The sequence below is a fragment of the Micrasema longulum genome, unplaced genomic scaffold, assembly GCF_059751315.1.
Source record: "Micrasema longulum isolate JH-2025_06_02 unplaced genomic scaffold, ASM5975131v1 h1tg000740l, whole genome shotgun sequence".
Taxonomy (NCBI): Eukaryota; Metazoa; Arthropoda; class Insecta; order Trichoptera; family Brachycentridae; genus Micrasema; species Micrasema longulum.
Window position 1 is genome coordinate 429,111 of NW_028277934.1, and position 17,940 is coordinate 447,050.

The 17,940-nt window shown below is 33.9% G+C and overlaps 2 protein-coding genes across 2 annotated transcripts; one reads left to right on the forward strand and one right to left on the reverse strand.

Moving 5' to 3' along the window:
- The first annotated feature begins 143 nt into the window (after window positions 1-143).
- LOC148279271 (corepressor of RBPJ and splicing regulator) lies at window positions 144-8,841 on the forward strand. The gene is made up of 5 exons (XM_088230207.1): window positions 144-345; window positions 518-612; window positions 2,010-2,260; window positions 4,346-4,604; window positions 7,268-8,841. The coding sequence occupies exons 1-5, from the start codon at window positions 274-276 to the stop codon at window positions 7,461-7,463; spliced, it is 873 nt and encodes a 290-aa protein (XP_088086333.1). The 5' UTR covers window positions 144-273; the 3' UTR covers window positions 7,464-8,841.
- On the reverse strand, window positions 8,838-16,197 carry LOC148279272 (NECAP-like protein CG9132). The gene is made up of 5 exons (XM_088230209.1): window positions 16,058-16,197; window positions 15,737-15,942; window positions 12,041-12,225; window positions 10,816-11,000; window positions 8,838-10,114 (listed from the first exon to the last, which is right to left on the reverse strand). The coding sequence occupies exons 1-5, from the start codon at window positions 16,141-16,143 to the stop codon at window positions 10,057-10,059; spliced, it is 720 nt and encodes a 239-aa protein (XP_088086335.1). The 5' UTR covers window positions 16,144-16,197; the 3' UTR covers window positions 8,838-10,056.
- Window positions 16,198-17,940: the final 1,743 nt, after the last annotated feature.

The following is a 17,940-nucleotide window of genomic DNA, read 5'->3' on the forward strand; positions in this document are numbered from 1 at the left end:
AAATTTCTCTGGTTTATGGTTTTAGTCGCGTCGGGCACAGATTTTGCCTTTTCTATTTTCAATTTCAGTGTTGTCCGTAGTAAAATAATGTTTTCAAATAACCTGATTGTTCTATATTGTTTATGATTTGTAATTTTTGCTCCGTTTAGTTTTCGCTTTGTCAAATAATTTGACATATCGAAATCAATCGGGGTTGTTGTGCGTGTGCTGTCTGTGTTATTTGTAGATATTGGGAATTAATAACATATAAGTTGAAAACTTTTATTCATCAAAATGGGGAAGGGTTTCAACAATTACATGTGTAAAAAGTTCTTCCACCCTGCTTCGAGAGATAATCTAAAGAGGGTAAATAAAAAACATGATCTCATATTATTGTTTTGATTTGGAGTATTTCGAAACATATCTGTTTTCAAATCGTATATATTCCCCTCCGAAATTGTATTCCTATGATTAAATCATCCCATCATATCCTTGTTTCATGTTTATGATCCACTCACTAATAATTCATTTGTAATAGGTATGGATGGCAGAACAGAAAACGGAAGCGTACAAGAAGAAACAGGAAGAACTTAGGGTCCAGTATGAAAAAGAACAGGATCTTCATGAAAACAAGTTTGTAATATTTTTACTGTAATGAATTTATCACATAGTTTTCTTTAATTAGTTTGTTAGTCTACAATACAATCTAAGTTATTAGACACTTTAAATTTAATTTTATTAGAAGGTCATAGAAAAATAAATGACTTTCTTATTTTATTTTTAAATTCAGAGCTCGATTGTTGTGAACTCTTGAATCTTATTATTATTAAAAACATTTAAGTTTGTAAGTGAAAATTCTTGATGGAAGTATATTGTAATTTATTATATAAATAAAAGACAAGTGATACTTTGATCCACAAATTTGGAATACCCAGTGACCGGTTTCTTCGCTTTCGCGATATCTTCGAGACTGGTATCTTTATTAAGGAGTTCAATGTATATATACAAATCACAGGTAAGGATAGATAATTAACTAATGATTTGATATAATGCTATTTTAATGAGTTTAAGTATTTTATTTTTAGTGCCCCATCCTTCGTGAGTGTGATTTTTGTCAATTATGATTTCTGAAACACAAAGGGTAAAAAGTCCGAAGTTAACCCGAAAAAATTTTGATAATGATCCTTAAGATAAAAATTACTTTATTTAATTTACTTTCATATAATTTTGAATTATCTATCTTACCTCTGTTTTGTATAAATACATTGAACTCCTTAATAAAAATACCAGTCTCGAAGATGTCGCGAAAGCGATGAAACCGGTAACTGGATTTTCCAAATTTGTGGATTAAAGTATCATTTGTCTTTTATTTATATAATAAATTATTATTATAATACCGAATCGAGTAACTAGAAGTATGGAGTTGTTTGCAACTACATACGTAGGTACTGACTATGCACGACACTCTCCGTTTCCGCGTTTACATTCCTTAGCCAACAATTTTTTTTTTATAGTATATTTTAATTTGATATTTGTGTACGAAAATGAGTATATTTTCATTAACATTTAAAGTATCTTCGCCTTTAACCTATAATTGAACATGTTTAGAAGAAAAAATGTATTCATATTCTGTTTTTCATACAGAAAACTTCATTTTACTTTGTTGATAAAATTGAAGATAAATGTTAACTTCCCATTGTAATCGGGGCCCAGGAACAAATGAATGACTAATATAGAGGTTCCACTATATATTGTATAGAAAGTATAGTAGTGCGCTTTCCTAGTTGCTTTTTGGAAAAAAAGTTTACTTATGTTTTTTTGTAAAAAGAGCCCTTTGGGGGTTTACTTGCATTTAAACAAAATGAAAACTTTATTATTATTGTTAACAAATTTTTATTGTATTAAAATAACACAACTATAGTTTCGTCATCGAGAGGTGATATAAAACTGAACATCAACTATATTAAAGGTTTACTTACGTAACCAACTAAATAATTATTCTTTATGCGTTGTGTCGTGTGTGATTTCAGGGCGATGTTGAGCAAAGACAGCAAGGACAAGCTGAGTGTGAACTTCATGTACGAGCCTCCGCCGGGAGCCAAGAAGGAGCGCGAGAGGGAGGACAACGAGCCCGAGTACAAGTTCGAGTGGCAGCGCAAGTATAATGCCCCCCGCGAGAGCTATTGCCGCGGGGATAACGAGATCCGCGACCAACCCTTTGGGATACTTGTGCGCAATGTTCGCTGCATCAAGTGTCACAAGTGGGGACACATCAACACAGGTATCTATCTTCTCATTCGCAATGATTTATTTTATTGGGGATTTTTACAGCTATTAAACAACAATAAGTAGAAATATGTCAACAATACTAGAGCCTTTCATATCCTCACTTTCCTATCTGCTGACAAGCCTCTAAAATAGAGACTTTGCGGGTTATTCCTTTAAAAATATTTATTTAAATCAGCTCATGTTGGTCCACTGCAGGGCATAAGCCTCACCTTGTCTTCTCCACTCTTCCCGGTTCTGCGCCGTCCTCATCCACTGTCTCCCACCAAACCTCTGAATATCATTGACCATCTCATTAGTGGGCGTCCCTAGGGCCTCGTATTCCTCGGTCTCCACTCGAGACAGACATTCGAACAATGTGGCCTGCCCACTAACCAACTAATCTTTTCCACCACTTCACATATTTTGATTTGACTGCGAATCCAATCAAAAGCAAAACGCGTTCCATACTTTTCTGTGCGATTTGCAATTTATGAGAAGACTGGTTGGTCAGAGTCACAGTCGCCACGCTGTATGTAAAGACGGGTAGGACACATTGGTTAAATACTCGGGTCATTAACTTAATTTACCAAATGCCACCCAAGCGACATCTATCCTTACTTCTACTTCACTGGTTTGATTATCCCCGCCAGCGGTGATTTTGTGACCCGAATATACATTGTGGTCAGCAGGTAGTATTCTGCCATTGGTATTTATTTTTTCTTTGAATTTTAAAATAGGTAATACATAAGTTATAAATACAAAATACACTAATAGTTGGCGCTGAAAAGTTCGTAGGCCAACATAGTAAAACATATTTTTTTGGTAAAATTCGATTTTATTATTCAATATAGTTACCTTCGAGGGCGATGCAACGATTATAGCGGTCATACCATTTTTATAGTACGATTTTTCTTTAGCCTTAAAAAAAAGCCTCAGCTTCGGCGATCACCTCTTCATCAGTGCTGAATTTCTTCCCGGCGAGCGTTCTTTTGAGGTCTGCAAACAGGAAAAAGTCGCTGGGGGCCAGATCTGGAGAATACGTTGAATGGGGAAGCAATTCGTAGCCTAATTCATGCAACTTTGCCATCGTTTTCATTGATTTGTGACACGGTGCATTGTGTTGATGAAACAGCACTTTTTTCTTCCGATCCGATTTTTCGTGATTTCATCCTTCAAATGCTGCAACAATGCTATGTAATTATCGCTGTTGATGGTCTAGCCCTTTTCGAGGTAATCGATAAATATTATACCATGCGCATCCCAGAATACTAATGCCATAACCTTGCCAGCTGACTTTTGCGTCTCTCCATGCTTTGGATTCGGTTCGTCTCGTTCAGTCCACACAGCTGACTGTCGATTAGACTCTGGAGTGTATATTTGTGTTTCCGTGTTTCATCCATTGTAATATATCAATGGAAATTTTTTTCTTAATTACGGTTAAATATCGCTAAACATTGCTCCAAATCATCAGCATGTTGTTGCTTTTGATCGATTGTGAGCACGCGCGGCACCCACTTTGCACACAGCTTTCGCATGTCCAAATATTCATGCACGATATGTCCAACCACGTTCCTTTGATATCTTTAGAGTCTCAGCTATCTCGATCAACTTCACTTTACGATAATTCAAAATTATTTTGTGGACTTTTTTTATGTTTTCGTCAGTAACAGCCTCATATGGATTTAATTCTAGTATCTATGTATCTATCTAGCCATCTATGTGTCAGCCCACGAACTTTTCAGCCCAACTGTTATTACATAAACACAAAAAAAATCCCATAAAGGCTACATAATACGATAGATATCAAAAAATAAAAAATAAGTCCTAACATTAGAATACATTTTTTTGTCCATAAAAGTGAGAAAATAATAATAAGGTACAATATGCTATTTAAATCCTATTTTTTTTATCCATAATTTCAACAAAAAATTTAATCGAAACAAATTCAAATAATTAATCTCCATCATATTGTCTTTATGAAATGCATTGAACAGTTTTGGAGCTATGAAAAATGAGCTATAAAAAAATATTGATGTTCATTTGTCATTGTTTTTCAACATGAGGTTTTAATATAAATTTGAAATCCCGATATTTCCAGACAAGGAGTGCAGCATGTACGCGCTGTCCATGAGCGAGGCGCGCGCCCTGACCGAGGGGCGCAACGGGGAAGGCTCGGGTGCGGCAGAGGGCGGCGGGGCGGAGCTGGTGCGCGGGCTGGCGGAGGCGGGGCTGGCGCTGCGCCCGGGGGCCATCCCGCTGGGGGCACGCGAGCTCACGCACCGCGCCCCTGAGACGGACGTGCAGCCGCCTGATCTGCTGGCGCAGTTGTCACACAAACAGAAGAAGAAGCTTCTCAAGTGAGGAGATTTGCATTTGTCAACAATATTTTTAATATTATTATTATTATTAAATGAGCAGGCGATATCTTGTCTTTCTGACAAGTTTATTTTACTTTCTGTATATTACGTCCCATTTGTTTTTAAATCTATTAACTGATGGTGCCGTAACTGTTTCGTGCAATCCACATGATCTGCCAGATATTTTCAAATATTTGTAGATGAGTGATGGATTTAACCCACTGACTGAACTTGACTGACTACCTATTGTTACCACGTCCAATGGTCCTTTTATAGGCTGTGTCCTTTTTTTTTTCACGTCTACGTGGCAGGGATGAAATGAATGTACTCCAGAACATTGAAGTAAGCAAACACGTGTCTTTTCTTATGCATAGCTCATTTGACACTGGAAGACTACCGAGCGACTGGAAGAAAGCTATAGTCACACCAATTTACAAGAAAGGTAATAGACTGGACCCTAGCAACTACAGACCGATAAGCTTGACAAGTATACCGTGTAAATGCATGGAAAAGTTAATTGTTCAAAAACTTCTAATGTTCGTACTGGAAAACAATATAATTAACAATGAGCAACACGGATTTATGCCAGGAATATCTACAATATCTAATCTCCTCGAGTTTTTGAATGAATTGACCATGGAACATAATGAAAATAGCCCAATTGATATTATCTATCTAGACTTTATAAAGGCTTTTGACAGGGTACCAACTAAAAGATTGTTAGCCAAACTGTACCACATAGGAATCCGGGGAAAAGTTTACGACTGGATCGAAGGCTTCCTTACAGGACGAACCTACCAAGTTAGAGTTGGTGATGAACTATCGCATGAAGAACCAGTATTAAGCGGCGTTTCGCTGGGATCCGTACTTGGTCCGGTTCTCTTCATACTCAATATTATAGATTTACCAGCAATCATACAATCAAAGTCCAAAATTTTTGCAGATGATACAAAGCTGTATGCAAACTCTCTTACTCACTCAACTCAACTACAGCAAGACCTGGACAGTATTCATGAATGGACCAAGAAATGGCTCCTAACACTTAATGTTAGTAAATCTACAGTTCTTCACATCGGCTCGAAAAACCCCCAATTTAAATATACTCCAAATGGTGTAGATTCGAAAACTGTAAACAACAAAAAGACCTTGGAATAACAATAACAGATGATTCAAAATGGGAATGTCACATATTAAACATAACAAAAAAATCCAATTCAATTATCTACTTGATAAAAAAAGCCTTCTTATATATATCACTGAATATGCTACTAAAAATATACAAAACATATATCAGACCTACTCTCGAATACGGGTTTCAAATATGGAATCTCTATTTTGTTAAGGATATCAACTTGTTGGAAAGAGTCCAAAGACGAGCTACAAAGTTGTCGCCGACCCTAAAACGGCTTCCATATGTGGAGAGACTGGAAACTCTCGGTCTCACAACGCTGCGGGAACGGCGAGAAAGGAGTGACCTGATAGAGACATACAAGATACTCAACAGTCACTATAGCTGCCCAAATTTGGATCCCATGTTCAAGCTTAAACAAAATGCTCGTCTTCGAGGCCACAGTCTCGAAAACGAGATTCAATCTAAATCCACGGAAGCATTTCCTGAGCAATAGGGTTGTTGATGGTTGGAATAAGCTGCCACAAAAGCTTATCTCAATGTGTAGTCTCAATGTTCAAAAATGGACTAGATTTGTTTTTGGAAAAGTTAAAGTGCGCCAACAACTAACTTTCCTTTAAATAGATTTAAGCATATCAGCTTTAAGCTGCTCGCTTAAAATTAATAATAATAATAATAATATCATCCGATTTCATGATTGAGTTGACGTCCTGTGTTAAATAATGTTGGTCTTGCAGAATATAATGTACTGTGTTGAACAATATGCTCGCTTGTTTCCTTCAGACGACAATCTAGATTTCCGGTAAAATTATTTGGCGCGTGTGTGTGTCATCTTTCTAAGGATGTTCTATCTACACTTTTGTCTACAAATATAGTGGGTTTGATTAAAATATTGTTGATAAAACCAACTGATCCACGGATCTATTATGGAGTACAAAAGAATCCTTTAACTCTCCCCTATAAGAATTTATCGATGAAGTCCTCGATAATATTAGTATATTCATTAAATATGTCTGTATATACAAATTTATTTTCTTCGCTGTCTTCAAATTCTAACCAATAAGGACATTCACCATTCTGCCTATGTTTAAACATCTACATGAATCTCACTTACATCAATAAAGGTTTCAGCTCTTTTACTGCAAAAAAGTCAACAGATGGAAGAGTTGAGGAAATGTAGATGTTATAAGTTTTGCTGATGACACCGTTCTATTATTCATAGATAAGACATAGAAGGGAACATATGAGAAAGCTGGAAAATATCTTAATGTAGTAAAGGCATGGCTAGATACTAATTACTTAACTCTTAATAAATCTAAAACTAACTTCTCCCCATTTCAAATCAGCACTAGAAACTATTCACAAAATGCTTATCTAAACATCGAACTACATAATAATAGTTGTCTTCATAGTGCTCATTGTAGTTGCTCAATATTGGACAGGGCAGATAATGTCAAATACTTAGGAGTATATTATATAAAGCTAATATTGTTTTTTTACAAAAAAAAAATCACACAAATGTATATGTTTTCAGGAAATTGGAAAAATTAGAACGCAAGAGTGTAAAGAAGATGAAGAGTAAGAAACACTCCAGCAAAAGTTCCTCCGAATCTCCCGACAAGGAACGCAAGCGGAGGAAGGAATGCAAGAAGAAGAAGGAAGATAAACACAGTCGGGAGAGAGACAGGGATAGTAAAAAGAAAAGACGACGTCACTCCGACTCAGATTAGGACTCTCAAATTGAGCGAATAATAAGAATGTACACATACAAAATTTGTACATAAATACGTAAAGAAAATATTTGTCTGCTATGAAAAAGGGAATATAATTATTTTCAAATCACAAGTTTCTAATTTAACATTTTTAAGATAAATATCAATAAAGTTTATTTTTTTATAGTATTCATATTTTCTTATTCACATATATTTGTGTATCTTGAATATATTTTTTAAACAAATTTAATGATTTTAATAATTTTTAATAAATTGTATTTTCTTTGAAAAAAAAAACAAATGTCAGGTAGTAAATAAGGTGAAAATTCCCTTAAAAAAACTTGATTTAAATGTTTTAAATAAAATTTTCGCACAAAGTTTTTGTTGAGTACTTCAAAAAACTTAATGTCTATATAAGTTAGTTTTTTATATTTTTAATATTCACTTCTCATTATATGCATAATAGTCATTATATATTTTAAAATGTAAAACAATGGTATATGTACATGTAATTATATATATATATATTGTTAGTTATTAAACTATATTAAATTATACTACTACAGCTCCAGTTATAATATTGTGATAAATTAATAATATACTTGTGAAAAGTGAATAATGTCAGATCAAGCTCAAAAGATATATTCTATTATTAACTTAAATTTTAATAGGTAATGAAGATGTACCATAATACGGGCACATTTATATTAATAAAAAATGGATGTTAACAATAGATATTGTTCCACACAGAAATTTATTTTCCACACAACTTTTATTTAGCACACGACAACCACGTTTTTTGTCACTCTCTAGCAGATGCCTCCCCGATACTGTGCGCAAAAGACAACTGTACGTTGGACTGATTATATTTAACTGAAATCGACAAAAAGGAGGTCTCGTATTCCCGATTTCGCACCCCGAAACCGAACCGAATGTTTTTTTTTTTTTTGCGTTTTTCAAAAATATTTGTATACTGTGCATTTGAACGTACAGATAAAACTGGGCGCTTTTAAAGGTTTTTAGATGGTCCTAACTCCCATAAGAAAAGTAAATCGGATTTGTCTAAAGAAAAGTCATACTGCGTTTCCTTTTAATTGTTCAAATATGCTTATTGCATGGCCTAAAGTATGTACAAAGCTTCTTCAAAATACGTAATATAATAATATGCACTATGTATATTTTATTAAAAATCTATTATTTCATGTATTTCAATTAAACCAATTTCGATGCGTTGGGTCAATTATATATTATGATTCAACTGAAATTGTTAATCGCAAATTGTATGTAAAATACATATTTAATTATGTATGGGAAACTAAATATGTAGCTATATGTAAGTTGTTTCATTTTAACTCTGAATAGGTTAACAGAAAATAAATAAAACATTTTAAGGAAACCAAAAGAATTTTATTGGAATGTGAACTATAACATGATAAATTGTAATATATAATAGATATATTTGATAAGATACATTATTTTTATCAAATTCAGAATAAATATATGTAATATAATATCCTGCATGTATTTACAAAAATATATGCATCAACACAGATAACAAATTTAGTAACAGTTTGTTTCTCTATAGAGCACAACTAAGTAAAGAAGAATCTACATTCTTACAATTAATTTATCGATGTCTTATTTATTTAAAGTACAGTTTTGTCTCTACATTTTCATAATATATTGTACATATTTATAACATTAAGGGCCAATCCCAACATCGCCGAGTTACGAATCTACTTAATGAGTGAACGAATATAGAAACCAGCAAGAAATTCTTAGGGTACGAGTACTGTATATGTATGTATACTGAAGCTAAATTTTAGTGCGAGCCTTGTTAGGCAAAGGATTTAAAAGCTGGCGGAAGAGTGATGTTTGGCCCCAAACTAAAACTATAACTTAGCTTTACTAATATGTATATTCAATAAGCCACACTTATAATTAAATAATAGTATTGTCGGTGCAAATGTATTACCACAAGTAACATCTACATCTGGTAATAAATATTTTGTTATCATTAATGTGTAAGTTGAAAATTAATATATGCACCAATGTCAAATGAGCATTTTCTGATATCTCTAAATGAACAGTTTTAAGTGGTAAATAATTGTGGTAACACATTGCATCGCGTGACAGTTGGAACAACTAATTACTATGTCCCGTTCCCCGGGGATGAGTACGTGATAAGAACACTGAGATTGTACGAATACGTGGAACTGTGAGCAAAATTACAAACACCATTGTTGAAACAGTCTAGTTCTACGCTACACACAAACAGCTATCGGAAAATACTCCATTATTTTTACATAACTTTACTTTTATTCGTTTTTACGATATGAATTATTAACGACGGTTAATAACGTGATTCAACAATGATATTATTTATGTACATTAACAGAAAAATGGTTCAACGCATTATTGCACCGGTTTGATATTGAATATAACACCTAAAGTTCGTAAGTAAGTATGTATCTCCTCATAACAACAACATAATACGCAGTCTGCTATCGCCTCACGTGGCCATTACGATACATAATCCTTGTCAAGGTTTTACAGCAACTAAAGCTATTAGAGAAGATCCTTACGAATAATGTTCCCCATTCTACTTGTCTCAGAACTGAACCCAACTGCTGTTCGATGCTCCCGCGGCATTTCCCGGTGCAGCTCCACTGAAAATAAAATACATCATTTAGTAATGTAAAGAAATTCTTAAATAAGTACACCGATGTCTACATATATATATATATGTTAGGTAACGCGATACAATACACATATTTTGGCAGACCTAATTATATCTTATGGACATTTGCTCTGAAAGTGGGGCGTCAGATTGTGGCCAATTGCCCTCTGATTTACATATATACCTACATATATATTTGTTTATCTACCAACGCTAAATTAAACAATTTTATAAAACGTTTCAAATATGTAGATAGTAAATTAAAAGATATTGCATCCCAAATCGGGAGTTAAAGTGCCAGAAATCCAGTAGAATTTTTAAGGGAGATGATGTTTCTGGGAGACTTCTATTAATTATCATAACAGTTTAATTTTTGTATACATATATGTAATATGTGAATTTAGCTTTTCCGCCACAGATAATACTTTAATACTATTTCTCTTTTGAATATAAGATAGCAAAAGTTTTACTAGATTAAAAACAAAATTTAGATGGGTGAGCATCTGAAAGTGTTCAATATTGAATTTGCATCATTTTTAAGTGTCATTTTAAGTTTAATATTTTTAAGACTCGAAACTGTCCATAAAAATCAAAATTGTATTTAATTTCGTAAATGGCCTTGTGCCATATATAAAAAAAATGAGAAATCCAACTAAACTGTTATCCCAAGATTTTTAAAAGTTCAAGTACCCGGCCGAGTTGTAATCTCCCCAATCAGCCGGCTGTGAGGAGGGCGGGGGCGCTGCATGCTGGGGGGAAGGGGGAGGGATGCGCGGAGCACCCGGAGGGGGCGGCAGCAGTCCCCCTCCGCCGGCTCCTACACCGAGGCCCCCTCGCGCCTTGGACTTACTGGAACCCTCGGATCCATCTTTCTTCTGAAATTTTATTAAAATTAATTAGTTTTGTTCGTTTTTATCAGATTTAGATATTTTTTTATATGGCATGTCAAAGTGATTTTGGACTCTAGTCGTGCAATCAAATCGCTTAAATACACTTTGGTAATTTTCCATTATCAATATTCTTACTTAAATAAGGAGTTTTTAGGGCATTTGAAGGAAATATGTGAAATTTTAAAGCCCTATAGTATCGGATTTAGTGACAGTGAACAAATTTTCTGCAGGTTATGAAGCTTTTAACTATGATTACAGTGGCATTCTTACTTTAAAAATTATCAATTTTGACTTGGGACTCAAAAATCACTCTTCAACTCCGCTCTGGAATGTTTAAAAGAACTATGCATTCCAGATGAACTAGCTGGCGGATGTCTCACCCTTATATCAGCCCCATCTACAGCGATAGGACAAGTTATTACACTCAATTCGGCAAACGCACATTTGTGGTCGCAGGCCCTATGACATGGAATGCTTCCAGCAGAAATGCAAAACTGATGATGAGAGTGAAGTAATGTTTTGGATATTAATTAAAACCAACCTGTTCACTAAATCATTTGAATGTAGCATGTAATAAATTGAATTGTTTCGAAAACAAATAAATTGTTTTACTTAAATTATAAATTTTAAGTCAAATTTAAATCAATATTCATATAATAATTTTGTAAACCGCCTTTGAGGTTTATATTGCGAAAATGGCACTATATAAGTTATCCATGATAACAATAATAAACCCAAAAAGGTTAAATTGAAGTTGGACAATTTATAGCCCAATAGAAGGGGAATTATTCAATAAGGAATATAATAATTTTTATATAAAATATCAATCAAACTTCTTGGTTTAGTTTTGCTATTTTACTTATTGGCCAATGAGCGCTTTTGTCTATTTAGACTTCAGACTATTGCCTACTTAAGCGAAAACTTTTTTTGGTCAGTAAAACAAAACAGAAAGTTTTATATTCCTTATCGAGAAGCATCTACAAAAATACTAATATTAATATAATAATTATTGAGAATAAACAAACAGTTATCTTCATGTTGATTTTGATGGTCTCCCCTTCCTTGAAGCTGAAGTCTTGTCCCTGGGCAGGCGGAGCCGTCTCCTCTTCCTTCTCCTTTCGCAGCCACTTGAAGTGGTCTTGGAGGGCCACGTTCAGGTCGAAGGAGTCAGAGCGGTCGCCAAACCCGAGACCGATGAATGCCGCCCTGCCTGAATATTGTGATAACAATTTATTATATCTGCCATTTTCTTTAATGGCTTTCCATAGGATTTTGGACTCTCATTCCATCGATACACACAATTTTATTTTAGTAATTGTCTTTTTTTAAATTGTTTTATTTATATCACAAAATAGCATGTATCCTTTAAGACTTAACTTACAATAAAATTTGTTAAATAGGTGCGTAGGTTTTCACGGTCAATGTTATCAATATGTTTTTTTGGGTGATCCCGTGTAAGTTGTATTCGCTCCGACGTTTCAGCTACCATTGCAGGAACCATCAGTTTACCCTGAAGATGGATCCTGCAATGGTAGCTGAAACTTCGGAACAAATCCAACTTACACAAGATCACCCAAAAAAGATACATATTAATATAATTTGTTTATATGAGAACCTTCACTGACTCTTTATGAAAAATGTTGCCGAGCTGGGGCATTTCTCTTGCCCATCTACATAAAAATAATATACACCCTATAATGTAAATTATATAAAGTGCAATACACAAATAGAATAATAGGAAAATACATGAAGGGTTATATGGCTAAAACGGATTCATTGTATTTTTTCAATTTTCAAGATATTAATACCATTTTGTTCTGATGAGTTCAATAAAATTGAATATTCAAAGCTAACGAAATGTGGCTCCCTGTGTAGGAAGTAAATATGGGGTCACATCTGGCAAAAAACAGTCAAAATGTGACAATTTCTGCAACAACCTCGTTCTGACAGTTCAAGAAAGGAGTTTTTTTTTTAATATAGATTTTTTTTGTAATTATATGCAAATATATATACAGTCGAACTTGGTAACGATCATGGAAATAGCGAGATCTCAGATATAATGAGGAAACATTAGTTGACATTTTAGTTTATAGTTTTCTCCATACATTTATTCACTTTTATAACGAGCTACTTCTCGGACATACTGAACAAAAATATTGTCAACAATTGAGCAAAAACTCTTCAATTGTTTAAAAACATAATTTTCGAAATAAGAACCTAAGTAATAAAATCCAAAAGGGCGATTAACATAGTATCGATGCCGCTGGGCATTGGGATCGGATTACGTTTTTGACATTATGTAAGTATCCAAGTACCTAATTGGTGTTTTCGCCGACAACATTGACAAAGTATCACACATAATATGTGGCCATGTTATGGTCGAAATTGCATGTAAAAAATCCAAGCTTTGTGAGAACTCAATAAGTACCGGCTCGACACCTCATTACAATTTAGAACTTCTTTTGTAGTTTATGAATGACATCCTTGTTGCGGGGGTTTTTACAATGTTTTTCAGTTTTTAATGTTCTGTGGTCAATGCATAATAAACATTACGAGAGGGTAATGTCAGATCAGTTAAAAATCAACCCTTGAATTATAAACATGTCTACTAACAAGAAGAAGTGTCTCTTAATTCATGAAAAAGTGGCAATTATTTGTGAAATAGAATGTGGTGTGAAAAATGCTGGAGTGTAAAAATTTTCTCTATTCTTATTCAGTGTCAACATTGTGGAAAATACTCATTTATTTATTTGACCTAAGCCAATTACGAAAATTATATGAAGTAACATATGTACAAGAAACTGAACAAAAAGAACACAAAACTATGTAGCAAAGACAAACACGGGCAATAAAATAATGGTAGATATACAATAGATTCATAAACACGATTAATAATGTGATTCAAACACGACAAACACAAACTTATAAGACTTCAAGCTAAACCATGCCAATCCATCTTTATCCCACACTGTTTTAGTGGTGAAAAGATCTACAAAAAGCCAGACCATCTATCCCAAAAAATTCCAAGTTGTGTGACAAATCGACTAATATGCACATTCTGAACGTTGGGGCATAAAAACAAAAGTTGCTCTTAGATGTATGGGCACGCACTCTCGCCGCATTTTTCCACTAACACCACGCAAGACACACCGGAACTGCCCGACGTCAGCGCGATCGGAGCTCGCCAAAATCTGCGTGTGCCATAGAAGATTTGATAAATGGCAGATTTTGACTTCTGGTGATACGGTTGGGACCCACGTTCACGTTTATATATCTGCATTCGCAATTTGGTAGTATGTTTGTAAGCATTTTATTGTAATTTTCCTTAACAGTTTTATTTTCTAATTATTTGTATGAATTATACGTGAATTTATCTAAATTTTTGTAGACAAGAACTGGATTCAACTCCCTGGGGAGCTGTTAATATTAACACATTACAACAGAGATGAAGAATATTTTAGAGCGTTAAAGAGCTGAAACCTTTATTTATGTGGGTGAGATTCATCTAATTGAATTATTTCTAACCTACATACTAACTTCACAAACATCAACAGATGAAAGAATTGAAGGAATATAGATGCTCAAATATGGGCAGAATGGTGAATGTTACAGTGTCTAAAGTGGACACTTAAACCAGCCAAAGACAAGTCATAAGCCTTGTAGATGCCTAGACTTCTATATCACCTTCTCTAAAATGTTCTTCATCTGTTGTAATATGTTAGTATATTTATTTTTTTACTTAGTGACAATACGCAATGGCGATTGGATAAAAATTTGATAATCTTTCTCCGGTATAATGGGTAATGCTTATAACGAGCAAATTCAGTCGGCCCCATCTACCTCGTAATCAACAAGTTCAACTGTATTACATTTATTGAAAACCTATTATATTTAATACACAAACTCAGTGTCCCATAAATAAGGTTTTCATTCTTCTTTTTGCTCTCCTGTAAAGTGTCTTTATTTGTTTGTGAGCCCGTTCTTGCCGTGTACCCTTTATATCGAGGCTTTACTGACATAATACATTAAGTCATCAAAACAAGTTGCGGGATTATCGCATTTAAAACTTTTTTATTCTTTCAACGCATTATTTCTCCCATAATTTTCTTTTATTGTAATTTTTTTTAAAGCTTTAAAAGAGTAATCTTTATTCTAGGTATAGAATTTGAAATCAAAATCTTGTACCTATATTTAAAATATATCGAGGCTATACTGACAGAATGCATAAAGTCAACAGCCTTTATATATTTCAAATATTTTTTAAATTGTGGGAGAAATAATGCATTGAAAGAATAAAAATGCTTTAAGTGCAATAATCCCACTACTTGTTTAAATGACTTAATGCATTCTGTCAGTAAAGCCTCGATATATTTTACAAAAAAGACTATTAATTATACACTTTCATAAAAATAAACTTTTAAATGGATGATTTTATCGTTCATCGCAGATACACTTAGCACTTCAAGGAGTTGAAGGAATTAAATTTATTTGATATGTAAGAATATTCAAATACTAACAAAACAGACTCAACATGAAGCATGAAATTAATATTTTTAATAAGGAAAGTTGAGTGATTTAGAATAAATTATAAAAACTAAATACTACATAAATCAAAAGCAAAAACAAGGAAAACTGAGCATGAAAATTACAATGTATTGATGGTTCTCATCATAATCGTGGGTTTATTTTACTTACGCACCCACGAGAGGCGAAAATCTTACCATTATCGTCTTGAATTCGCAAAACAAAATAGCGTGAACTGTCTGTGACTGACTCCAATGCTATTCCAGGGTACGTTTCGATTGGACACTTCGCGAAGAGATCTCCGGAAGCCTTATCCTCTAGTTTGATGAAACATTCATTTCCCTTTGAAATGAGTCTCATTCGGCCGGTCCATTGAGGTTCCTGGAGGTTCCAATCGGCAGCTCTACAATAAAACAAATTAATTGAAGGGGCGTTTTGCAGAGCCCAATTTCTTGATTCTGTAGTGGAGACGATATCGTAAAATCTGAACAAATGACTTAGATAATCTTCTTTATAACCTGTATCCTCTGTTAGTTGTTCTAGGAGGTATTTTAAATACGAAAACTTCGGGTTTCACAAGCAATACACTTTCATACGTGTCCATTTTGACATCTAGTTTTTTTTATAACTTGAATGCTGTTGTCTGCTATGAGCTGTCATCGGTGATGAAATAACGTGAAAAAATATAAAATGAGTACCTACCTTGAACAACGAATGGATTTTTTTTCTTTCAGCTTTGCTTTCGTTTTATTTTTTGGTAATGATATCGAATTATGCGTTAGAATTTTCTAAAAAATAATATATGCTGTGTGAAAACATACATATTTATCAAATTATATAAGTAGGATTTTGAGCATCAAGGAACGAAGTATTACGCCAACACTGACTAGAGGATCTAGTAGGTATTGATTACACAGTACATGGGTTTTTGCAATATTGATTTTTAAACCCATGCATGTGGGGTATCTATCTGGAGTTCAACTACACACACAAATGAAACTTATCAACAAATAACATGTTGTTGGATTGATTCGATGCGTTGTTTTCATTACGTGCGTTTATGATAAGTGAACTAATAAGGAAAATCAGTGCTACGGTAAATTGGATATAAAAAATTTTATTCGGTAAAATATAGCTGAGTTTCTCAAAAATAAATTAAATCCATAATAAAAATGAACTTCTTTGAATGACATCACGCGTTATTGTGAATCAACCAATGATAGAGTGTGGTAATAGATTTTCAGTTAACACTCCATTCCATTCCATGCCAATTCATCAATCAGCAGAATTAAACGCAGAGAACTTGTGAAGTCACAGGCGGGACTAATTTAAAAACTTTGTATGCGCTTTGTCACTACAAGACGCTGCAAGACGTTTGGTAATATTAGCCTTTATATTAAGTGAATTCGCTAACCAAATATATTCTTCCATTGAATAATAAAACTTCCAACTATAAATGTGTAGTGTAATAACAAAGACGGGCATCTGTCGATTTATCATGTAGATGAATAAAAGTTGGCATAACTTTTTTTACTGAGGTAGGTAGTCGGTGGCTAATTTTTTGCTTTTGCACAAAACAATTTTTTTACGTAATGAAACTAAGCTGATTTGGTATTGGTTATGTCACAAGTCACAATCAGCAATGGCATTATTAGCCACGTGACCCAAATGCCGACCTTTTATTGGTTGATTGACAGATAAGTGATTTTTGAATACCGCGAAACCGTCCAATTTTGCCCTGGATGGATATTTTGCCCAAACAGTCTAATCTATGATCAACCTTTAAAAAAACATATTTTCATTTGATTTCGGTAAATTTGGTACCAAAATCGGTACCGATTTCGGTAAATTTGGTACCAAATTTACCGAAATCAAATGGAAATATGTTTTTTTAAAGGTTGATCATAGATTAGACTGTTTGGGCAAAATATCCATCCAGGGCAAAATTGGACGGTTTCGCGGTACTAAACCAATGAGCACCCAATGAGTTGATATCCGATTTTGAAATCAACGTCGATTTTTTATCACGTTTTTTCTCCATGCCGCGTACCTACATACCTAATATTATTCGAAAGTGTGAGTGAAAAACAAAAATCAATTTTTGCCTAAATTTGGACTTGAATGACAGGTTCTGTAACAGTCTTCTTCATCAATGAAAGTCTTCTTCAAGTTAAGTCATGTCTTTCTCGGTCTTCCTTATTTTCTACATTCATTAACATGGTAAATCCTTTAGCTGTTTTTTTGCCATTTATTCGCTCTACATGTCCAAACCAACGCAGCACTCCATCATATTGCAAGGATCTTGATTAAGTCAATAATGTTTGTCTCAGCCTTATATATTGCAAGAATCTCGACATAATCGAAATCTGATATTTATTAAATCTTCTAATAGCAAATTTTG